The 26,157-nt window shown below is 38.6% G+C and overlaps 1 protein-coding gene across 1 annotated transcript; it reads right to left on the bottom strand.

Moving 5' to 3' along the window:
* Positions 1–16,930: 16,930 nt before the first annotated feature.
* pcdh18a (protocadherin 18a) lies at positions 16,931–24,392 on the bottom strand. Its single transcript, XM_078404614.1, has 4 exons — positions 21,531–24,392; positions 19,396–19,484; positions 19,133–19,299; positions 16,931–17,801 (listed from the first exon to the last, which is right to left on the bottom strand). The coding sequence occupies exons 1-4, from the start codon at positions 23,991–23,993 to the stop codon at positions 17,149–17,151; spliced, it is 3,372 nt and encodes a 1,123-aa protein (XP_078260740.1). The 5' UTR covers positions 23,994–24,392; the 3' UTR covers positions 16,931–17,148.
* Between the last annotated feature and the right edge of the window lie 1,765 nt (positions 24,393–26,157).

Consider the following 26,157-nt stretch of genomic DNA (forward strand, 5'->3'; position numbering starts at 1 on the left):
GAAACTTGTTGTAAAGCTTCGTCAGGACAAAGGTGAGTAAGGTGGTCCTAAAATTGTAGTGCTATCTTTTGACAGGGGCACAGAAACACGGCTGATAACTAACAAACATCCTAAAATAACAAATAACAAACAAATAACATAACAAACAAACACAGTTTTTGTTACATAAAGATAGATAGATGAAGGGCCCCAGATAGGATAGATAGTCTTTGTCTCAGGGCAGCAGAGTCTGGAAGTCATGGGCACAGGAAAGAAATTAAAGGAGATCTAAGGGATAGGTTTTTCACACATTGGGTGGTAGTTATTAGGAACAAACTGCCAGAGAAGGCAGATACAATTACAAAGTTTAAAAGGTTTTTGGCAGATAAGAAATGTAGAGAAGGTACACACCTGATGCAGGCAATTGGGGCTAGCATAGATAGGCATCAAAGTTAGTGTGGATGAAGTTGACAAAAGGCCCCATTTCTGTGTTGTATGAATCTACAATTCAATAATTCTAGATGGACACTGGCAGTCACATCACGCATATTGCTTTGCAGAAATGCTGACATCTATTGAATGGAAAAGAAAAATAACAGGGAAGAAATATAACTTGATTATATGATGAATTATGAAAAACTACCAATGATTTTTAGACAATAACCCCATTAGTACACTAGTAATGTAGTTTTGTTCAAGTATTTAGACAGTATAAATGATCGGTTAAATTCAATACTCCTGGGCTCCATTCAGAAAGGGATAATCTATTTGAAATCAGGACTACAATATCTTCCATATCAAATCCATACCTCTGAAATGTGCCTTCACTGAAATACCACAGAACCTTGCATTTAAGCTTTGCACAAGGACAAAATAATCCTTTAAATGAAGGTATTTAGCATTGATTATCTTGGGCTATGAATATGAAGTAGAAATCTGATCTGTTCCTGATAATGATTGTTCCACATTACTGATGCTTAACTAAGAATTAATTTAATTCAGATTTCCAGCAGACAGCTTTTGTTTCAATGTTTAACTCACTCCCAATTCTCTTCCAACCAAAGCCCACCCTCAAGAAGTTCTTCTCTCTGATAAGATTTGCATATTTTCTCTTAAATTGTTCACCTTCATTACCTTTTGTTTTCTATCTTGGGTTGGTCTTGAGTTCACCTACTATATCCATTATTAATAGACACAAAATGCTGGAGTAACTCAGAGGGATAGGCAGCATCTCTGGATAGAAGGAATGGGTGACATTTCAGGTCGACACGTACACAACCGTTATTTAGCTTTACACCATTATCCCATTTGACAGTCAATCCCGTCACAGATTTTCTTTACTTTGATTCATATTGTTCTTCATTTCCTTAACTTGTATTAAAACAATTCCATCTCAAAGTTTTTCCTACTCTAATGAAAAATTGATCTAAGTTAGCCATCTGCCTTATTAATACTAATGGATTAATAATTAAATAAATTATTATTAATAATTACCATTAATAATATATTTCTGATAATAACCTTGGGTTACTTGTACACGGCTGCATCACGAATACACTGGAAATCCCTGGCTAAGATTGTTCTATAACTGTGCAAAAGAAAGGTTGGTAGTTTAGTACTCTACAATATTTGCACATTTCTTCAACAAAAATGTAGCAGCTTTCTCAAATTCAAAATGTTGACTCAAGACTGTCACTCGTTTATATTTATTAGCCAATTGCCATACTGTCTCTTTCATTCCTTGGTGTTACTATTATCAGTGGTCTGTTGTGGACCAACTACATTGATGCAGGTAGCCCGAAAATCACACCAATGCCTCTACTTCCCGAGGAAATTAAGCATGTGTTTAGGGACATTTCCAACATGGAAAGAATACCTTCTGGTTACATCACAACTTGGTTTGGGAACAGCTTTGCCCAAGATCGCAAAAAATTGCAGAGAACTATAGATGTAGCCCAAACCATCACAGACCCAACTTCCCACCATTAATTCCATCCACACATCGTGCTGGCTCAGAAAAGCAACCAATATATCAAACACTTGGCAAAACCCTGGTCATTCCTTCTACTCCCTGCTCCCATTCAACAGAAGCTTGAAGGCATACACTACGAGACAGCAACAGCTCCTTCCCCACTGTTATCAGGCTTCTGAACAGTTCTTCCATAAGATACATTCTGTCCCCTTCACCTCTACCCCATTGTGGACATTGCACTGTGGAGCTGATGCTCTACAATGTTTAAAACTATATCCTGCACTTTGTATCTTCTCTTTGTTCTATCTCTTGCATTTGAGTTTGACTTGATTGTATTTATTGTGTCATCGGAGAATGACATCAGGTTCAGGAGTTACCGCACCGACACTCACAGTAGGGTGAACTCACGTGATATATTTTATTTACAGCAGTAAGAAAGCCCAGGACCACATATGGGTGCTGCTCCTTGCCATCAGAGTATTATGCAGGGATGCTGGCGATCTCAGGGTTGTCCCGGCAGCTCTTCGAAGGAGGAATTGTGGCAATCTCAGGCTCCTTTCTGCAGTTCACCCTTGCTTCAAGAGGAGGCACTGGCAGTCTAGGGTTTCTTCCCAGTGGCTCAGCTTTGGGCTTGAAGAGTCTCTGGATTATCCTGGCAGCCAGTCTTTGCCTTTGTGAGTGTGGGCATAATCCCTCATTGTCTGTGGGCAGGGAGAGGTTCTGGCATCTCATGCTTGTCCCAGGCACTCACTCTTAGCCTCAGTAGAGGTGTTTATGAAGGAACTGCAGATGCTGGGTTGACTTGACTTGACACAAAATGCTGGAGTAACTCAGCAGGACAGGCAGCACCTCTGGAGAGAAGGAATGGGTGACAGACATTTTAGGTCAAGACCCTTCTTCAGATGTATTGGGTGTCTAGGGTTTCTTCCTAGCAACCCAGTCTTGACTAAACAGTGGCATCCTTTGTGAATAAAGATAGCTTTCTTAGATTGACAAAAAAAAACTGGTGTATGCGAAACAATCTGAAATCTGGAATCTCTGAGAGAATACCCTGGTGCCAAAGAAATAAAAGAAAGGTTCATATTTACATAATACCTTTCACAATTTCAAATGTTCCAAAGCTCCTTGCAGTCAATGGAATACTCTTGAAATGTAGCTATTGTAATCTCAAAAACCACACTGCAAACTTACATACAAGGTTTTAAAAATAGGAATGTAATGCTAAATACATAATCTATTTTTATTAATCTTGACCAAGACTGGTGTATTGGCCAAGATATAAAATATTTAATGATCCATTGCAGTGTGCCTGTTTATACAGAATTTAACTGGACCAATGCAAAAATCTAATTAGAATTTAGTGACCACTTTGTTACTATTGAGACTATTGAGGATTTTGAGCTAAAATGGTCGATTTAAATAGTCCCTATCTGTGTGGGATGGAAGCAGCAGAGGTAAAATTGTGGCAGGGGTGAACACCATGTGATTTAAATGTTACCTTTTATATGAGACATTAAATTGAGACACAATCTGCCTTTGACAGTCAATATAAATGTTGCCATGGTACTATTTTGAACAGGGGAGTTATTTTTAGTGGCTTGGACAATATTTAACATAGAGTCATGGAGTAATAGAGTTATACAGCAAGGAAGCAAGCTCTTCAACTCAACTTGCCCATGCTGACCATAATGCCCCATCTACGCTAGTCCCACTTGTCCGTGTTTGGCCCATATCCCTCTAAACATTTCCCATCGTATATTTCCCATCAAATGTCCTTTAAATGTTGTACTAGTACCTGCCTCAACTGGCAGCTCGTTGCATATGCCCACCACCCTCTGTGTGAAAATGTTGCCCCTCAGGTTCCTATTAAATCTTTCCCTTCTCATCCTAAACATTCTAAAAGACTAAAAGACTAAAAGACAAGTCTAAAAGACTTTGTGAATTCACCCTGTCTATTCCTCTCATAATTTTATACACCCCTCTATAAGATCGTCTCTCAGCCTTCTGCGCTCCAAGGAATAAAATCCTAGCCTGTCCAACTCTTCCTATAACTCAAGCCCTCGAGTCCTGGCAAAATCCTCAACACATGCAATCTTGCCAAATATCATGGTTATCAAAATATTATTTAAGAAGAGTTTTTATACCAATTAGCTGCAGATTTTCCTGGATGAAAACAGCACTTTAACCTCAAAAGATGTAAATAATTTGAAGCAACTGGAGGCCATGATCAGACATCATACAATTACAAATATCTTTTTCCTCTTGCCACCATCATTCAACATCCTGGAATCACTCATCCTAGAATCACTCAAGGGAGAAATTGTTCACATTGAAAATACTCATCATTGTTTGTAAAACTAATGCATGATTAAAACTGAAATGAATTTAAATCTATCTGTTAGAACAGATCAATGGATTCTTTATGCTAGTTTGCACATTGGTAGATTTACAACCCTCATCAGTTTTCTTGAAAGTTATGCATGATTAAATTTAAATCAATCACTTAGAACAGATCAATGCATTCCTTATATTAATTTTTACACAGCTTAGACTGAAATGGTCATTCCTGCTCTTAAATCCTTTGCATGATTTAAAGTTAATTTAAATTTAAGTAAATCTATCAAATCATTGTATTTTCTTGCATCAATTTTCACAATGCTCATTGAAATCAATCAGTGCTACTCTATTTTAGATCAATTAATCAAACAGATATTTAAAGTCATGCAGAAAGACCTCGTGTGACCTACTATCTTTTACACTTGACTTCAACTCAGGAAAAAAGGTTTTCACACTGGTTTTATACAATTTCTTCTCGGGACACTTGATGCACTATTGGCTTTGTTCTCAATCACTTGTTGAGCATGTCTGTTCATGCTGCTCTGGTTATGGTCCGGGTTCCAGGAAGCCAAAAAAAGACACATGTTACCCAAAGGAAGAACAACCCATCTACCATATTTTGACCTTCATAGTCAGACTTCCCAACAGCAGCACAGACAGTCAACGCAAGAGCAGACTTCTGTCTGCACTTAAATGTGTTGAATCAAATGTCACCACATAATGCTACACGCCAGAATTTCTAGGCTTCCATGTGCATTTAGGAGATGGAACTAGGTTATGAATGATTGAATGAATGAATGAATGAATGAATGAATGAATGAATGAATGAATGAATGAATGAATGAATGAATGGCCTTTATTGTCATCCAAAAACATGTTTTTGGACAAAATTGCGTTACCCACAGTCAACAATGAGAGGCAATAAAAAAGAAAGCAATAAAACACACAATCGCAAAACCCAACATAAAACAAAAAACATCCATCACAGTGAGTCTCCTCCAGTCACCTCCTCACTGTGATGGAAGGCCAGAATGTCTTTCGCTTCCCTGCCGTCTTCTCCCGCGGTCAGGCAGTCGAAATTGCCACGTCGGTGCGGTCGGGGCTCCCGACATTGAAGCCCCCGCCGGGCGGTGGAAAATCCCGCGGCCTATTCCAGGCCGCGCCGGACGGTGAAAGGTTCACAGCGGGCCGACCAAAGCCCCGCAATTCTGGGCGGATGAAGATGTTGCCGGAGCTCCCGAAGTCCGTGTGAGGGAAGGACAGAAATTGAAGATGCTCTTCAAAATTTCATCTTCAAAATGGTGCCAAAGGTACTGAGGATTCCTGGTGTTATGCTCCAAATCAGAAAGGGAGAGTGAAGTACACCAGCAATTTCAAAAGTATGCACCTGAAAATGAATGTAGATGTACTTAAGGTAAATCACATTTTGCAAACCAGATCAAAGTCTTTGATGAGTTCAAGAAAAGGAATCATTGAGGGTGAGCAGTGAGATTAAATATGTTTAAATGGACCTTTGTGTGTTTGACAAGTTACGAGATCCTAAAACTTATTTGGAAAACTTAGGTCAATGGAATGAAAGGGCAATGATTGTATTGGTACTGGATGGAAAACATAGGGAAAGGGTGAATGGTTTATTTTAAGACTGGAGAGAGGGTTATTTTGCTGTCGTTTGTGGTCAATATATGGAATACTGACCTGTTTGATGTTTATGAATGAATTTTCAAACAGTTTAGTTTATAGACAATAGACAATAGGTGCAGGAGTAGGCCATTCGGCCCTTCGAGCCAGCACCACCATTCAATGTGATCATGGCTGATCATTCTCAATCAGTACCCCGTTCCTGCCTTCTCCCCATACCCCCTGACTCTGCTATCCTTAAGAGCTCGATCTAGTTCTCTCTTGAATGCATTCAGAGACTTGGCCTCCACTGCCTTCTGAGGCAGTGAATTCCACAGATTTACAACTCTCTGACTGAAAAAGTTTTTCCTCATCTCCATTCCAAATGGCCTACCCCTTATTCTTAAACTGTGGCCCCTGGTTCTGGACTCCCCCAACATTGGGAACATGTTTCCTGCCTCTAACGTGTCCAACCCCTTAATAATCTTATATGTTTCGATAAGATCTCCTCTCATCCTTCTAAATTCCAGTGTATACAAGCCTAGTCGCTCCAGTCTTTCAACATACGATAGTCCCGCCATTCCGGGAATTAACCTAGCAAACCTACGCTGCACGCCCTCAATAGCAAGAATATCCTTACTCAAATTTGGAGACCAAAACTGCACACAGTACTCCAGGTGCTGTCTCACTAGGGTTCTATACAACTGCAGAAGGACCTCTTTGTTCCTATACTCAACTCCTCTTGTTGTGAAGACCAACATTCCATTGGCTTTCTTCACTGCCTGCTGTACCTGCATGCTTCCTTTCAGTGACTGGTGCACTAGGACACCCAGATCTCGTTGTACGTCCCCTTTTCCTTTTTTTTTTTTTTTTTTTTTTTTTTGAAAAGCATATGTACAAATAGAAATAAAAAAACACATTTGTTACAAAGTTCTTACATAGCTTCAATTTTTAAATTTTTGAAGAGAGAAAGTAAAAAATTTTTAAAAACTATAAACTTGGGGAGAGAGAATAAGAGGGTTAAAAAAAAAAAAAAAAAAGACCTAGCAATAAAAATTAAAGGGAGTAGATCCGGGAGACAATAACCACAGTTGTACATCCAACCCCTAACTCAAGTTTCAACTTTTAATATAATTTTTTTATTTTAGTCCTGTGCCAAACCCATTTACTTTTCTAAAAATTCAATAAATGGAGACCATATTTTTAAAAATAACTCAGGTTTGTCGATTAAGGCAAACCTTATTTTTTCCAAATGCAGGGTCTCTGTCATTTCCGTAGTCCACATTTTAATTGTGGGGGTTATTGGTTTTTTCCAAAATTTAAGTATTAATTTTTTCGCAGTTATTAGACTGTAATCAAGAAAATGTACCTGACTTGCTGTAAAATTTGTAGTATGTTCTGATAATCCTAATATAATTAATTTTGGATCCATATCTAATTTTTTATTAATAACTTTAGAAACTATTTTAAAAATCTCCAACCAGAAGTTTTGCATTTTTATACAAGTTACGAAAATATGAGTTAAATTAGCTTCTTGAAATCGACATTTATCACAAATAGGAGAGATACTAGGAAAAACCCTATTTCATTTCGTCTTCGAATAATGTAATCTATGTATTATTTTAAATTGTATTAAGGAATGTCTAGTATTCAATGAACATTGATGTATATGTTGTAAACTTTCATCCCATATATCTTGCCTTATAAATTGATTCAATTCGTCCTCCCATGCTCGTCTATAAGATTCTGATGACGGAATGTCAGTGTCAAGGAGAGTATTATAAATAAAGGATATTAATTTATTTGAATTATAATGTCGATTCAGGCATACATCAAGTGTTTCTGGACCTCTAAACTTATATTCTTGCATGTGTGATTTTACATAATCTCTAAGTTGTAAATATCTAAAATAATTATTAACATGTAATCCGTACTTCTGCTGTAAATCCTGAAAAGAAAGAAAAGTTCCCTTATGATAAAGATCTCCCACCCTTTTAATTCCATAACTTTTCCATTGAGCAAAGCCTCTATCTAAGACAGACGGTTTAAAAGAAGGATTATTCGCAATAGGAAGGAAAACAGATAATTTACTCAATTTTAACGTAAGCTTTAATTGTTTCCAGGTACGGATAACACTGTGTATAATGGGATTACCTCCATATGTTTTTTTATTTAAATTTATTGGAGCTAAGAGGATCGCACCAATATCGAATGGTAAACAATCCTCTTTCTCCATCTTTAACCAATCCGTTTGTTGATCAGAATCATCCAACCAGCAGGTTATATTTTTAATATTAACCGCCCGATAATAAAATAAAAAGTTAGGTAAAGCAATTCCTCCATTAATTTTAGACTTACATAGATGTCTTTTATTTATTCTATGAGTCTTGTAGTCCCAAATAAAATTAGTAACAATTGAATCAATTTTTAAAAAAAACTTTTTTGGAAGATAGATCGGAATTGCTTGAAATAAATATAGTAGCTGTGGAAGAAAGATCATCTTTATAGCATTACTACGACCAACTAATGATATAGGAAGTGTTTTCCAAAATTGGATATTTCTGTGTAATTTAGTGAGTAAAGGAGGAAAATTTCTAATTTAAATAAAGAAGTATATTTCCTAGTCACGTAAATTCCAAGATATTTAAACTTTTCATAGGCAATTTTAAAAGGAAATTGTTGAAATATGGCCGGATTATGCTCCATTATTGGCATAATTTCACTTTTGTACCAGTTAATTCTATAACCTGAAAATGAACCAAATTGAGTTATGAGATTTAATAAATTCGGAATGCTAATTTCTGGCTTTGTAATATATATTAATACATCATCCGCATATAAAGAAATTTTATTGGTTGTATGTTTAGTGTTATAGCCATGAATATCTGAAATTGATCTAATACTCTCAGCAAGTGGTTCTATAATAAGGGCAAATAGAAGCGGTGATAGTGGACATCCTTGTCTACAACCCCTAGATAAATGAAATTTAGATGACAGCATTTGATTAGTTAATATTCTAGCTGTTGGGGATGTATATAAAAGTTTCACCCATGAACAAAAACTTTCACCTAGTTGAAATTTTTCCATCACTGAGAAAAGATAGGGCCATTCTACTTGATCAAATGCTTTTTCAGCATCTAGCGAAATGATTGCTAAATCTTCATTTAATAGTCTATTTGAATAAATTATATTGAACAAGTGTCTCAAGTTGAAAAATGAATATCATTTGGCTATAAAGCCTGATTGATCGGGGTGTATCAATTTATCTATAACTAGACTTAATCTCTGAGCTAAGATTTTCGCTAATATCTTCTGATCAGTATTTAAAAGAGCTATCGCCCTATACGAACCAGGGTCTTCAGAATCCTTATCTTTTTTAGGAATAAGGATTATTGTTGATTCAGTCAGAGTTTGTGGTAATCTCTGTTGTTTAAAGGCGTGACTATATACAGTTTGCAAACGTGGAGAGATCAAGTCACTGAATTTTTTATAAAATTCATTATTTAAGCCATCAGGGCCAGGTCTTCCCATTTTTCATGGATTTAATGGTCTCTTCAACGTCTTTCATAGTTATTTCTGCGCCCAGTAAATTTCTATCACTCACATTCAAACCAGGAAGGTTACATTCCTGCAAAAAGTTTTGCATCTGCGCAGAACTATCTGTTATTTTTGATGAATATAATGACTGATAAAATTGCAAAAATCTCTGATTAATATCCTTAGGTAATTTAAGCAAATCTCCATTTTCTGATTTAATTTTATGAATTGTAGAATCATCTTCTAATTTACGGAGTTGACGTGCTAGCAATTTCTGTGGTTTATCTCCAAATTCAAAATGTTTTTGTTTAGTATATTGAAAAAGCCTTAAAATATGAGTTGAGAGAATATAATTTAACTTATATTTGAGAGCTGCAATTTTATTATGTATTTCAATAGAGGGAGCGATGGCATTTGTTATGTCTAACTGTTTTATCTGACTTTCTAGGTCATGTTGTTCAGCCCGCTTCTTCTTATTTTGAGACGCTTGAAAAGCAATAATACATCCTCTCACAAACGCTTTTCCTAACTTAACACCATTCTGATAATAATCTGCCTAAGTGGATAACCTCACACTTATCCACATTAAACTGCATCTGCCATGCATCCACCCACTCACACAACCTGTCCAAGTCACCCTGCAACCTCATAGCATCTTCCTCACAGCTCACACTACCACCCAGCTTTGTATCATCTGCAAATTTGCTAATGTTACTTTTAATCCCTTCATCCAAGTCATTAATGTATATTGTAAATAGCTTAGTGTAAATGTTTAGTTTCGTTTATTATTAACCGCTGTCTGAGATCACCTCAAATTTGAAATTGTCCTCATTATGTTCATTCACCTCGTTGTCGTGTTTCTGTCCGCCTCTGTAATTTCTATATTCTGCAATCCTCTGTGATCACTGCATTTCTCCAGTTCTGGCCTCCACCACGATACTAATTTCCATTTGCACAGTTTATGCGGCATAGGTCTGAAACACTGAAATTCCTTCCCTAAACCTCTCCATTACTTGATGACTTTAACATGGTCCTTAAAATCAACCTCTTTGTAACCAGTTTGTGATATAGTACTATCTCAACGGAGAAAGTGCAAATACAAAAAAATGTCCAGGGACTTATAAAAGGGCTTATCGGGACTACACCATTACCTCTGAGAGGCCTGTTTAGTAATTGAACAACAGTGAGGATGAAACTGTTCTTGAATCTGATGGTATGTACTTTCAAGCGTTTGTATCTTTGGCTTGATGAGAGAGGAGAGAAGAGGGAATAACTGGGATGCAAATGGTCCTTGTTTATGCTGTCAGCTTTCCCGAGGCAGCGTGTTAATGGGAGCAAGGGGGTGGAGGACAGGGGCAGGGGTGGCCTGAAGAGGCTGGTTTGTTTAACAAAAGACACAGAGTGCTGGAATAACTCAAGGCAGGCAGCATTTCTGGAAAACATGGATAGCTCTCGTTTTGGGTTGGGACCCTTCAATCAGTCTGGAGAAAACCTCATGTCTTTCTTTGTAATCCAGCATCAGCAGTTCCTTACTTCTACATTAGGCTGGTTTGCTTGGTGGACTGGGGTGCATTCAAATTCTCTGCAATTTTTAAAAGTTCTCTGTGAAGTAAGGCAGAACAGTTCATGATATTGGATCCTACTGCAGAAATTTTTCAAAGATTTTAAATTTTATTTGTGACCAATGTAGGTTTGTAAATTGAAATCTCATGTTCACAATGAGCTACCAATGAGAGCATAAAAAAGACAATGTCAAATTGGAGCTAGAGCCAAAGAACTCAGTTGTATTTTGTCAATGTGACTTGCGTCATGAACAGAACAGACATGTGTTTAAAATAAAATGCACAGCATACCATTTATGCTTCATTGTAGACACTATCCCCTTTGTTTGCAGACTCTGGTGTATATTAAATCATTTAAAGCCAAAGCACAATTGTCTGCAAAATAGAGTAGCTATTATCCCACGTTACATAATTATGGCATTTGCAGTGAAAGACATTGTGATCTTCTGACCACATATTTCCGTTTGAATTTACAAAGCATTGCTTATTGGAGTAATTTGCTTTCCTGAAGGAAAACAAATGATTTTATAGTATGTTGAGCTCAGTGCAGCTGTTAGCCTAATAAGTAGAACTGACAGTGTCTGGAGGTCCTGTTTAACTTGGTTGTATGAAGATAAAACCAAACCTCGGCAATGAAGCTTAACTAAATTTTATGGAAAGTTTAAGATACCCAAAGTATATTTAGTCAATCGTAATGAAAGTGTATATTGGGAATCAATCACGGCCATTATTTATGGAAACAGGAAACCGTGACTTAGGAGTTTAAATTCCTTTTTTATAAAAAAGTATATGGAATCTTAATGAAATTCATAGGTTTGCTTTTTTTTACAGCAGGAATGGAAGTAAGAAGAGCACTTGTTTCCTTAATATGCAACATGTGCCCAATTAGTGGGATGGAGATTCTGTGCGATATTCAACAATGGAAATTATTTTGAAAGGTTTATAATTTTGCTGGTGATCTTTGTTGCATTCATCGATGAATCAGAAGATTACAGTAATTATATTTGTGATTTCTATGTTTTGTCTTATTGCAATAAATAGGTAACTGAAATGGTACTTTCAACAATGAGCACTAATTGTTACTGACATACAAGATAATTTGCAGCTGTAAAAATGTTATGGATATTATTTCTTCTTGTTATATGTAAAATATAAGATGTAAAAATAATTGTTTGTTTTAATTATATAATAAAATATAAGTTTGTTATCTTATAACTCACCAATCAACATTATGAAAACTGGCAAAGAACAAAGTAAAGGTTTGATATATCAGATTAATATTTCAGAAGATATGTTGGAATGATAGCAATTGTAGGTCAGAAGACCTTAAACAAACCAATTTATGAAATATACACTTTTTGATGTTAGGCATCAACAACATAGTTTTCTGAGAATGTTTAGAAGAAATCGTGACCTGCAACAGAATAACAATGTATGTTCTTTGCTAATATAAAATCCATGTACTATTCAGGGTCCTTATATCAGGTTTCATTTTATCCAATCATTTCAATCATCACTTCTCCACCAGAAGCCATTGATTAATGTGTACATTGGGATTAAAAACAAACCCTTATGGCGTATTAGATTCACGTGGGTGTTCTTGAAGAGTACAAGCAGAAATGAACCCAGGCAGATTGCTTGACCCTGGACCTGAATTGCAACTGACTTTAATTTTGTCCACACTTAATAGCCAGTTGTGAACTTTCCAGCAGGGGTCACCAGATAGCTATTAAGTGTGGGAAATTCAACCAATATACCCACCACCAGCCATGAACTAACTGTCTTAGCTCATACCAAGGATTAACATTGAACCTTCCTGATCCATATACAAAGCCAGGAAGCCATGAAGAAAACATTATGTTTTTCACCTTTTGCATGTATTATTGTCATGCGTACTGATACAGTGAAAAGCATTGTTTTGCATGCTATTTAGTCAAATCACATAATACGTGAGGAAAACAGGTCGTGGAAATAGAAAAATAGCCAGAGTAAGGGGCAACACAGTGGTGCAGCGAAAGAGTTGCTGCCTTACAGCAATAGAAACCTGTGTTCAATCCTGACTATGGCAGCAGTCTGTATGGAGTTTGTACATTCTCCCTGTGACTGCGTGGGTTTTTTTCAAGTGCTCCGGCTTCCTCCCACACCCGAAGATGCACAGGTTTGTTGGTTAATTGGCTTCAGTTCAATTGGCCCTAGTGTGTAGGATAGTGCTTGTGTCTGTGTTGATTGATGATCGTCGTGGACTCAGTGGGCCAAAGGGCTTGTTTTCACGCTGTATCCCTAAAGTCTAAAGTCTTATGTAAAGTCTAAAGTTTAATGATAACATTGCTGATTACTAGTGCTGGCAATCATAATACATCCACTACCACTCTAATTAGACTTTACAGAGAGAACATCCATTTAAATTGAATAATTTGGAACTAAGTTTCAATCATAGCAGGACATCACATTACACCTTTCATTGACAGATATTGAATAAAGCTGCAAGAGTTACAACAACTGCTTTAAATTGACAACATTGCTGAATGTATTAATTAGATGGTGCAATATTGATATTCCTTTCTTGCTAAGTACTTAATAATCACACACTATCTATAAATTAACCAGAGGGCCTCAGTTTTTCAAAGATTATCCCAGTCCAAAAATGAATTGTAGCCACGATGCACATTTCATCCTCGTCTTTCTGGAAGAGTGCACTGCACTTGTACCCAACAATCTTTTTCCTCTATTATACCAGTTCAGTCTGATTTTCCTCACTTGGTCCCATCCTAACTTACCCAAGTGAACCTATTGTGTCCTTTGCGATGGTTTCCCTTCCCACTTGCACAAGCTATGTGAGTTCTCTGAGGGTAAATTCTCCCCAATAGTATGGACAGGACAGACAGGACAAGTTCCAACTGTGCACAGATAATACCTAAGCAGAACTCTAATGAACCTCAGAAACCATCCACCACTTCTGTATTGTCAGTGAATAATCCTGGATAGACTGCAATTGATTCTGTTTATACATTGAGATGACATATACCATGAGCATTGTCTGCTTGATATCCTCTATTCCTTCATTATTGGTTTCCATCTCCTGCTATGACAGAATCCGTTTGCAATAAGGTATTTGAACTCATGATGAGCCTGTGATTATATACCCTGTCCAGCACATTTGTTTCAACCATCATATTGAGCAGTCTCCACCAGCACAAGAACTACAGTATTTCAATTGTCTTCTATTTGGCTTCTCACCATCCTCTCTGCATGTCTGTCCCATGTTGCCTGTCAGGCTTTCAATGTAAAAATGTCATCCTTATGTTTAAATGCCTTCATGACTTCACCTTTTCTAAACATCTATTACCTCAACCAACATTCTGGTATTGAACTATCGGAGAATAATATTTCCTTGACTTTGGTCTCAAATGGAAACCCATAATTTATTTGCCTCAACCTTGAGTTCCATAATTGTGTCAACACACCAAAGTATGTGAATTCACTCTTATAACCTCTGGACATTAATCTTGTTGTTTCTCTTCTCAAAACCCATCTCTTCACCAATCTTTTATTTTTTTCAGTTATATATTTGGCTCAACGTAGAAATGTTGATTATTACACTTGATATTTTCTTATATTTAAGGAACTCGCATAACAATAATAATTTACAATTGGACAGCACGTATAAAGAAACAAAATGCAAATTGGTGCTTCACAATAAATAACATGTTAGGACATATTAGGTCAAAAGACTGGATCTAAATGCAAAATCTTGAAGAATATGTTAAAGGAGAGGTGGAAAGATTTATAGAGGAAATTTCACCAACTGACGGCATGATTGTTAATGGTGGATGGATTAAATTCAAGGACGAAGATGAGCAGTGATATCTTAGTTCTATAGCTATAAGATACTTTAGAGATATAGAGTGATAAGAGAATAGAAAACAAGGATGAATATTTTAAAACCAAGGTATTGCCAATGTAGGTTGGCCAGCATGGGTATAATAGATCAACAAGACTGCAATTAGGTCAAGCAACACAGTTTAGGTTAACTTCATTATTATGGAGTAGACCAGACACGAATGGGAATACCCTAGATTTGATTTAAACTAAGGAATTATTGTTTTGGCAACAAATTATCTGAGATGGGGCTAAACTTGTGGAATGTTACAGAGTTGGAAATAAGCCATGTTTGTGACAGCATGGATGCGTGACCCAAAATTTAAGGACAATTATATCTCCAATCAATCTGGATCAGTAGATGCCAGCTGCAGTAACACAAAGAGGTGTGCTAGCTAGGAAGCAGATTTAGTGATTGGGAGGCCAAACATTTCAATCTAATGTTTATTTGGTTGGGGGGAAATTCTGCTCATTCAGCCATGAATATCAAACACCCTAACAATTCAAAGCCTGAAGGGCCCTGACCCAAAACACAAGTCTGTCCATTCCCTGAACTGAGTTCCTCCAGCACTTTGTGTTTTGCTTGCAATTCAAAAATTGGAAGACCAACAAAGGAAAAGTTGGGTATTTACATTTAACGTACATATTGAACCTGTTGCTCTGTTTCTTGTATATTAATGTTGAGGGGTATATACAGTATGGAAGAGAGCAAAAGATCTCAGGAAGAAATCTCGAGAAGTAATACACCTACAGGAAGACCTCTTGCCCATGATTCCCTGGCTATAATACAGGTAAGAATAAAACCAAATGATGGTGGATATACCTAAGTAAGAAGACATGAAGAAGTTTTGGAATATAATTTGATCAACAATATCAAATCGGGAAAAAAAAGGCCAAGAATGACGAGAAGAAATAGATTGCATTTGTCCAAATCATGATTTTGATCAGTCATTTTGCTACATTGTATGAACAGTAAAATAGATGGAGGGAATCAAATAAGGTCACATTGGATGAGCTTGAATGAGGTGATACATGTTCAAAAAACTTTGCAGAAGAGAGTGAAAATAGGAAGGGATTTTGCAAGTATGAAGGGAATCAAGTGTTTTCTTTGAGGGAGATGATCATATGGAGAATGCAGTCTAAGTGCTTAAAGGGAGAGAGCTTTTACCAAAATCAGCTAAACTAGGGGCCAGTAAGGTACATAATTTCTGGGTTGTGTCAAGTCGATAGAAATCTCAATAAAGCATTTATTCAAACTCAAAATAAGACAAATTAAGTCACACATTGTCATCTGATGACCAGATTATAAATTTCTGATAAATTATGCTCATTGTTGACCATTTCAATTGCTTTCTTGGAATGTGGTTGAAACTGAATGCTCCGCATAGTTTAGTTCTGAATGGAATTCATGCATAGTAATAAAACCAAGAGGAAATTATCTTTGCTAACCATATAAAGGAATATTAATTGAAGGAAACAGTGGGTCTTTGATATGTCAATATCATAAATGGATGCAAACTCCATATGTTAAGCGATCAACTGGATCAATTTTGTCTGAAGATTTATACAAGTTGTAATAGTGTATCCTGTCAATAAATTGAATGAAAGTGCAGAGCGCTCCTTTATTTTTCTGAGTGACTGAGATAAAGTTCAGATAAAATTATCTCAAAGTTCAACTAGTACAAAAGTGGGATCACCTATATCAGCTTCAATAAATTGCAATTTTTTAGTGAAGGCAGCAGGGGTGATATGTTTCTCCAGATAGGCACATAAAACATTAAGGCAAGTGCCTTGGGTCATCACAAACAGGATAAATGAACAATGATAACTGTGTTTAGTGTAGTAATATTACAATTTTCTAATGACTCCATATGCAGTGGCCTTTCTACACACTATTATGCTCTATGTTTGTGAAAGGGCGGTCTGAAGAATATTCATTTGTTTGAAATACACCTTTTTTTTGGTATCAATTAATGATCACTTTAAAATATTTTATTACACCAAGGTGATCCTTTTAAAATCACGTTTTATAATCGAAAGTAGGAAATAGAATACAAAAATAAGTTTTATTTGAAAAATATATAAATAGAATACAAAATGTATTTTTAAAATACGAACATAATTACACTTAAATTGGTATACTTAATGTGAAAATATAACTGTATTCAAAGTCATAGACACATTTACTCAATAGATGCAAATGGCTGACAATGACACTTCCAGTTTCCAAAGAAAAGAAGTGAAACACCAAATACACAACCATTTTTAGCTTTGACGAACATCTTGTAAAAGTTTGTTAATTTCTGCCACAAGTTCACTGGCATCAATGAGTTCATGTTTACTCTCGCGCTTACAAGGAGCAAGCTGGCTGAGAACATTATCAAATTCATCTTCTTCGTAATTCTCTGGGATTTCCTCCATGGCAGGCAACCACTTAGAAAGAGGTTGGGGGTTTATATGATTTATAGGAGCAAGACCAACACTGTTCACTGGATTCTGGAAATGAGTGCATGCTGCCCAAGCTGCTACTCCTTGTGGGTAGGGAAGTGGCTTTAATGCCAAGTGACCTTTTTTATTTTCCAAAGAACTTCCACTGCCAACTTCATTGCATTCTGTGTACATGTCCATCTGTGGAGGCAGTAATCGTTGGAAAACACTGTTCATTTCAGATAGGAGAGAGGAGGTTCCCAGGTCCTCTGCCTCTTCATTCTGGGAGTCTTTGCCAAAGGTCAAAAAGCTTTTTTTCTTCTCATTGGAATCTGAAGAGTCACAGTCATCTTCCTTTGGCTGCTGTGGATCCTCACCAGGAATAAACATGTTGCTTCTGTAATCAGCAGAAACCCCTGTAGATAAGGGAGGCATCCAGCATTGATCAGAGTGCCCCAGTACTTTGCATTCATCTGTGCACAGCTTCATTGCTGCAAAACAAAACATTGTATGTTACATAAATTGCTGGCATCTGACTGAAAAATGTTTATATTATCTTCCCACAACTCTACCACTATCACTTAGAAAATCTAAACGTCAATTGCCAAGTTTTCTCAGGACCAGGAACAACAATCCATGGGGAGAAATGATAAACTTGATGGTATTTCAGATTAGTAACGGAATAAAATGTACAAAGCCTATAAATTACAATGTCTGACAATCTCGCTGAGGTCATAAAATCTAAGAAGAAAAATAATGCAAGGCATTATACCAATCGTGGTTTTTTGTGACTTAATTTAATGTAATTATTAGATTGTTTTTATTTCAGCTAATACGCTTTGGATGTTAAGGTCATGTCAAGCATGAGTCAGAGATGAGGCTTTACATAAATGCTGAAGATATGACCCAAATGGGAGTGTTCTATTTACACAGACTTTCTACTTAAGCTATGGCAGGAACTTGAGACTTTGCACTTAAATTGGTTATTGATATTCAATTTACATTTTTTGCTTATTTCCAGATGAGAACATTGTCCTTGTCTAATTAAGGTAGTTCGGATTTGTTATAGTGATACTAAACAAAATGAAAGATAGGAAGAGTAGTATAAATATATCATAATGTCAGCCTGGTTACTAAAGCAGAAATGATTGACCTGAAGTCCACAAGGGGAAGCCGCTTTAATTTGAAGCTTGTACCATTCAAAATAATGCATTAGAACTTTCCAATCCATGATGCAAACAAGCATAGCTTCATGTTGAAGAGTGGTCATGGAAGTCCTTTAAGCAACCTTGCTTACTCCAAAGACGTACAGGTATGTAGGTTAATTGACTGGGTAAATGTAAAAATTGTCCCTAGTGTGTGTCGGATAGTGTTAATGTGCGGGGATCGCTGGGCGGCGCGGACTTGGTAGGCCGAAAAGGCCTGTTTCCGCGCTGTATGAAATATTAAATATGAAATATTAAATACTGTAAGGATCTTTTGCCAAATTTGAGCTTTCCAAATTTCAATCCAGTTTCTTCAAATTCAATGATGAAAATTATGATGAAACAATTTTCACCATTGCAAGATGCTAAATTATTCTCTTTTACGTTGTAATTATAGTTGAGAGAAGACAGACTAATTAATGAATAATAAATCTATTTCCGACTGGAAATTATTTGATTTTAACAGCAGGTTTATATAATTTAAATAACATTTTGTTCCTGAATATTGTCATAAACCATACAAAATTCAACATTTGAGTACTGAAACAAAACATCAACGTACATCTAATGTTTCAAGATGGCGGGGATAAAATATAGTAGATTATTAGACACAATACCTGGATGAAATCGATGGTTGTCAGTCACAAAAAGATCACTGAAGCCTTCACCCAGAAGTCTGTCAATGGGAGAATCCCTTCCCAAATCATAATCACTGTCGCCAGCTTCACTGTCACCTCTACCACTGTCTTTCAGACTGAATTTGTCCATATCTTGAAGAGCATATCTGCAATGCACAAAGTATAAACCATTAGAACCATTTCTATTATAAACAAGAACTTGAGCACTTCAAAGACAGAAACCAAATAGATATTTTGTTTACCTGTAGCTTCTAGAATATTTGTTTCCACGGAAATTTGGTCTTGGCTGATATTGACCTTGATGCAGCATGCTCAAAAGTTGGGAAACTTGCTAAACAACAAAATGAACAACACAAATTAACTTTCCATTTATTTTTAACAAATAAAATCACATTCCACGTTAACAATTCATGTAATTTGTCATTCACATTGCAGGTGATGATCTCCTTCAAGGGTTGTTCCACCCAATTGTTATAATTTGAATAAGTTTGTGGAATTCCCAGATAAACAGCATAAACCGTTTGCACTGCAGTTGCAAGTGTTTTCATGGGATTTCTGTATGTGATAGTGAACAAGTGGACACTTATTCTTTATAATTTCATTATTTGCCCTTCTCATCCACTATATTAGGTGCTGAGATCACAATGGTTAATCTATAATCTGTGACTGACTTTGCTGTAAAAAAATACAATGTTGGATTGCAAGGCACTGCATTCTATTTAGAATGACAGCACCAAATGTCAGGAACACAATACAACTGTACTGAGGAAATAGTTTGAATTTAGTTATCAATTCAACAGAACAAAAGATAATTAGACGCTATATACTTATTTACGGAAAATATTTTAATTATCTATTGATCTATTTTTATAGAAGCTGTTCATTTGATCATTATGGTCAAGCAAATTAAAGTTAATGTAATAAATTACACTGCTTTATGCTAACTCATGAAATTTTAATACTATGTTTTACTAAAAATGTATCATTCATTGCTTGGACATGTTTCGTTGTTTCTTCCAGTTTCTCACCATCATCAGGAATTCTCCCCATCTGTTTTTAAATTGTAGGAGTACCTACCTCCCATTACGTTTATTTTTGATCAAATTGTGTTATGCAGTCATTGTAACTTCTTGGTTGCTCCTCTGCACTTAAATATGGGCATTAAGTGCTGTAATCTTAATGTAATTGTAAACTCAAGAGGTCTGAACTAAAATGTGAGATTCGGCAAAGTGGTGTTTGAACAATTAGTACAAAAGTATTTGTTCAATTCCATATGCACGGTTTCTGCAATTTATTGAAAGTTGTATACAATAATTTTATGGGCAGAGATGGCTTCATTATATTGTTAATGGAAGAGAATATTATCAGCAATAATGTGAGTAACAGGAGTCTTTGAACTTAAGAATCAAATAAGTAAAATAATTGTGGATGATGAATTTTGTTGTTATTTATTGGCATTCAATTAGTTGAAATTCATTCTGTTAATTACTTAGCAACTGCATTGCAAAGCTGTGCGCATTACATCAGAGAAGTTGCTACCCATTTAAAGCAACCACGCTATTGATACTAGCAAAAAAAAACTGTGAAGGATTTAAAGCAAATTTGCTGCAGAACAATTTCAAACTCTTGGGAAAATTTTAAATGGGAAGACAGGAAATCCAGATGGTATAATGAGGTTGACTAAATATCATTGTGTTTCCGGTCCTAATTAATCAATTGAGTTGTTTTCAAATTAATGATCATATTAATTTATTGATGAAACATACCATGTGACAAGGGACATCTCGGCAGGCAAGGATCACTGCTTATTTCATGATGATATCCTACTCTGGATTTTATATGGAAGAATAATGACCTTGTCTGTCACATTCAGACATATAACGTTACTGTTCTTCATCACATAACCTTCAATATTGATGGGCTCGTTGACCTTATGGTCATTAAAAATATTCCCCATGACTCCTTACCAGATGCCTATACATGCACCCTTCCAACAGGGGTCAGTATTGTTATCAAAGCTGATCCTTTCGCTTACAATACAAATACTTACACCTCAGAGATGAGCTAATATGACACAAACCAAGGATTGGGAAGGGATTTCACCAGCCTGAATCATTCAACTTAACCTCCGAGGGCTGATATTTTTTCAGTTTTTGGATGTAACTAAAGCAACTTTTTTCCACAGAACTAAGTGGACCCAAAAGCTCAACTCCAAGATGTTACAGCTTGCAGCATGGTTGATGCTGGTGGGAAAGTATCTCAAAGACCTGACTTCAATACAACAAGGAACCATAAGGGAATCCTAACCCTTGATTGAAATGTTTGGAATCACAACTAATTTTGCCTGTGCATGAAGCACAACATTCAAGATTCTCACCTCAACTGGTGGGGAAGTGTGTGTGAGCTCCAGCGAAAAATTCTCAGGCAAATGGTTGGAGGATAAGGTCACCAAACTGTTGAGAGATTGCCGGCTATGATTAGTTTGTCTGCTGCACATCTGACCCCGTTCCATTCCTGAAAGGGTCGGCGAGGAGGAAGGAGAAGCCCTATGTTGGGATCTGATGGGGAGAGTGCCTGTAGCAGTGTGCACCAGAGTTATGTCTCCTTTGTGAATCTGCCTTGATGGTCTTTTAGGATGATGCTGATAGGTGGATTCTGCCACTCGACAGTTGTACGATCTGGTGTCCTTTTTCTCCCGATTGCATCTTGTGGCAAACATAGCCATGATGAGGAGCAAAACAGCACAGATTACACCCAATGATATAATGATGATCATGGAGTCATCTAAACTACTTTTTTCATCATGGTAAATTTCTTTTCTTGGTTCGGTCAACACGATTTTCAAGGCAGCCACTGCACTGAGTCGTGGAGTTCCTTTATCTTGCACAGCCACAGTAAGGTCCCAGCTTTTCCCTTGAGCAAAAACAAAAGTATCATTTGTGTAAATGTCACAGGTTCTTGGATCCAAAATGAAATTTCCATTTTGATTACCATCAAGGAGTGTACAGCTAAATTCTGCATTGATGCCAAAGTCATAATCAATTGCTGCAATGGTGGTCACCATATAATTGGGCCTAACATCACTAGGAATTAGAATCTCTGCTGTTCCATTGCGCAGAGCAGGCTTTAAAATAGTCGGTGCATTATCATTTTGATCAAGAATAGTCAAAACGACGGTGGTGTTGTTGCTGAGTTGAGGGGTGCCTCCATCCCTGGCCTGGACTACCAATGAAATTGTGTTGATCTCTTCACGGTCAAAGGTCCTAAGGGCATAAATTGCCCCAGTGGACGGCTCAATAGTGAGGTAGGTAGTGATGGAGCTTCCAGAAATGTAGGACTCCAGAATTGTATAGGTGACCTGACCATTCTTGGCAAAGTCCACATCGGTGGCTGTCATTAAGGTGATGAAAGCACCTGGCAAGTTGTTTTCATCAAGCAACAATTCGTATTTACTCTTTTCGAATTGAGGAGCGTTGTCATTCACATCGGTTATCTGGACGGTCACATATTGGATGCTGGTTAAACTTGGAGTGCCCTTGTCTTCTGCGATGATTTTCAGCTTGTACTGGGCGATTTTCTCTCTATCCAGAGTCTCGTTGGTCTGGATCACGTAGTTTTTCTCATTGGTCTGTTGAAGTTTGAAGTGCCGGTGTCCTTGCAATCTGCACCCCGCCTGCCCGTTGACCCCCGAGTCTTTATCCTCGACCCGGACCACGGCGATTAAGGTCTCCTCGGGTGCTCCCTCTGGCACAGAAGCCACATCGTTACCCAAGGGCATCAGGGTGATGGTAATCTCCGGGGGGTTGTCGTTCACATCCACCACTTTGATGACGATCTTGCAATGGGCCGGGATGGAGTTGGGTCCCAGGTCTTGTGCTTGGCCGTCGATCTCGTAGCTCTGGCTGACCTCGTAGTCTACTGACTTAAGGAGGACCAGGTGGCCGGTGTCGGCGTCAATGTAGAAGGTCTCCATAACCTGGGGGGCCACGTGGCTGCTGAAGGAATAGATTACTTTCCCATTACTCCCTTCGTCCGGATCAGTCGCGTTCAGGTCGACGAGCAGCGAGCCCGGGGGCGAATTCTCGGGCAGTTCGATGGTGTAGGTGGACTGCTCAAAGACCGGGCTGTTGTCGTTGGAGTCGGCGATGTTGATCTTAACGAGGGAGGATCCAGATTTGGGGGGCACGCCTCGGTCGGAGGCGGTGAGGAGCAGTTCGTAGCTCGCCTGCCTCTCCCTGTCCAGTTCACGGATCACCATGAGGTCGGCGTACTTGGCACCGTCCGTCCTGGTGCGGACCTCCAGCGCGAAGTGCTCGTTTGGGGTGAGCGAGTAAGTGTGGAGCGAGTTGTTCCCCACGTCGGGGTCGACGGCGCTGTCCAGGGGGAAGCGGGCTCCCACAGAGGCGCTCTCGAAGATCTCCACCGGGATGACGGGGCGGGGGAAGCGAGGAGAGTTGTCGTTGATGTCGAGCACCAGCACCTCGACCTGAAGCAGCTGCAGATGTTCGGTGGGCAGGGTGATGACATCGAAGCTGATGGTGCAGGGGGCGGTGGGCTTGCACAACTGCTCCCTGTCCAGCCGCTCGGCGATGCTGACCAGCCCGTCCTCCTCCCTCACCGACAGCAGCGACGAGTTGTCCCTCTGCATCACGCGGAACCGCTTGGACGAAGGGTTCAGCTGGTCGGCTAAAGTTTCAGAAAGTCTGCCGACCACCGTGCCGACCGGCTGCTCCTCGTACACCTCGTACCGCACCGCAATGCCCGCAGCCTCTCGGCACGTCCAGCTTAGCAGCGCAGCCAGTAGCCAAACACTCGGGCATCCAGCACTCCACTTCTCCATCGTGCACACACACCCTCGACCTCTGCCCTCCTGCCTGTCCTGCCCGCCCGGCTTTGTTGTGGCGTTGGCGCTGGCGACTCTCTTGCACAGACACAAAACAAAACAAAAAACACAATTGGCAAACTCCTGTCGATCCCCCGCAGCCTTTGCCCTTATTCACACTCGCGGCACATTCCGTGTCTGGGTTTTGACAGCAAAGACAAAGCAGCCTTCATTTAACGTCGCCGAACCCGCAGATCTGGTAACTTTCTCCGCAGAGAGAGAGAGAGAGAGAAAAAACACTCTCCGTCAAAAATACTATTCTAAAAAAAATATTCTGTCCAGAGTTATATCGACGCGTAAAGTCAGTGGCAAGGGGTGCCCCTCAGCCGAGTGTCTTTCTCCGAGCTACACTCGCTCCCTGCGTCCCTGCTTTAGCTGGCGATCCCACCCAACTCCGGGACCAAACTTCACTCCAACTCGCTCAAACTTTCCCAAAGGCGCCAGCCGCCAGCACCACCAGCAAATCGCACAGCGACTTCACCAAATCCCCGCCCCGATCCGTCTGTCTCCACGTAGGCGGGAAGGGAGGGGGTGAATGGGCAGGTCCTCTCCCCCCGACCCCGCCTCTCGCCTCTACTCCCAGCCCAGGCACAGCGGAACAATGCAAGAAAGTTGGGTGTCCGGGGCTGCATCTGGCAGCAGCTCTCGGTGTTCGCTCCAACGCTCGCTCTGCTCCCAAATCAACCCAAACTACCTTTGTCCTGCCTCTCCTCCTTCCAGCTTTCGCCCCCACCCACCACACCCCCGCTAACTACAATCATTCGGAAGAAGCGGCTCGATCCGAAATGCCACCTATCCATGTTCTCCAGAGATGCTCCCTGACCTGCTGAGTTATTTCAGTACTTTGTCTTTTTGCCAACTTTCTCCTCCCACATTACCTTTTCCCCTCCACCGAAACTGTTACTGTTTTGATCGTCTTCGCCTAACCCTGATTTTTTTTCTCCTGAATTTACTCAATTGTACACATACTTAAGATTTCGGTCTCTCTCGATTAATTTGGAACCACTTTTGTTGTCAACGGTATAGGATCACTCCACCCTATTTTCATATCTGACCATCTGTTTTCTGAAATTGTATTGCTTTTCAGGAAACGATACCCATTAATCCAAGTCCGATAATCTCAAGTGGTCTTTTTTAAACAAGGCATCGGTTTTCATTTTTTAAAATATATATTCAGTACATTTTGCCGAGAAGCCTTCAGCTTCACACACAATATTTGCGAGTTTAGTTTTTTTTTTTTTTACGGCTTTTTTATTAAAATATGCGAATTCACAGTTTTCATACCGAAATTGAAGATCCTTAAAATTTCATTCGGTATTACTTAAAACAAAAGTAGTTAGAACTACCAACACAACTTAAGCACCGTGCAGCCACAAATGGATTCGTGCAAAAACGCTTTGCATGGGTTGTCTACTTGCAATTCACGTGCATGAACTTTCTCAGGAATAAATGCTTACATGGAAATCTGTCATGGTCTACATCGATTAAATCTGCCTTGAAATATAAGCACCTGCAATAGTGGCAAAATAATCTTTATTGCAAAAAGAAACTTGAGGTTTCATCAACCATCTGCATTTGCTTGTCTCATACTTTCTATTGCTTGCTATAATCCCATTTACTCTTCTTTCCATGGTTCTCTGAATCTCACTGCCCCTCGGTTTCTATAAAATGGTCTCTTTTTTCACTTGCGTTGGGAGGGAGTGTGTAAAGTCACTAAAGAGATTCCAGACAGACGTGAAAGCGAAGCGCAGACTCTCGCTTTCTCCTGCACTCAAATGCCTTTTAAAAGCTATTACTGATCCTCCATACAGGCAGCGTCGTGTGGAAAATCATGGATAAAAGAAGAGTGCCTCATGAATGTATTTAGTAATAGGTCATGCCGGTAGGCATTCTACGCCATGAATACTGTTTTACAACTTTGCGGTCTTTTCAGAACTTATCTGCGAATTAGCATCCTATATGAGGAGAGAAAGCAAACACGAGCAACTGCAGCTTTTGAGACCCACTGCCATCTGGCGCAAACCTCCAACAATCGACCCAATAATTACATCAATTCAGCTTTAGCAAAAAAAACTCCATAAACACCAATAGGACACGTTACCACGGCTCAAAGGGATTCCAG

This window comes from Rhinoraja longicauda, chromosome 1, assembly GCF_053455715.1.
Source record: "Rhinoraja longicauda isolate Sanriku21f chromosome 1, sRhiLon1.1, whole genome shotgun sequence".
NCBI lineage: Eukaryota > Metazoa > Chordata > Chondrichthyes > Rajiformes > Arhynchobatidae > Rhinoraja > Rhinoraja longicauda.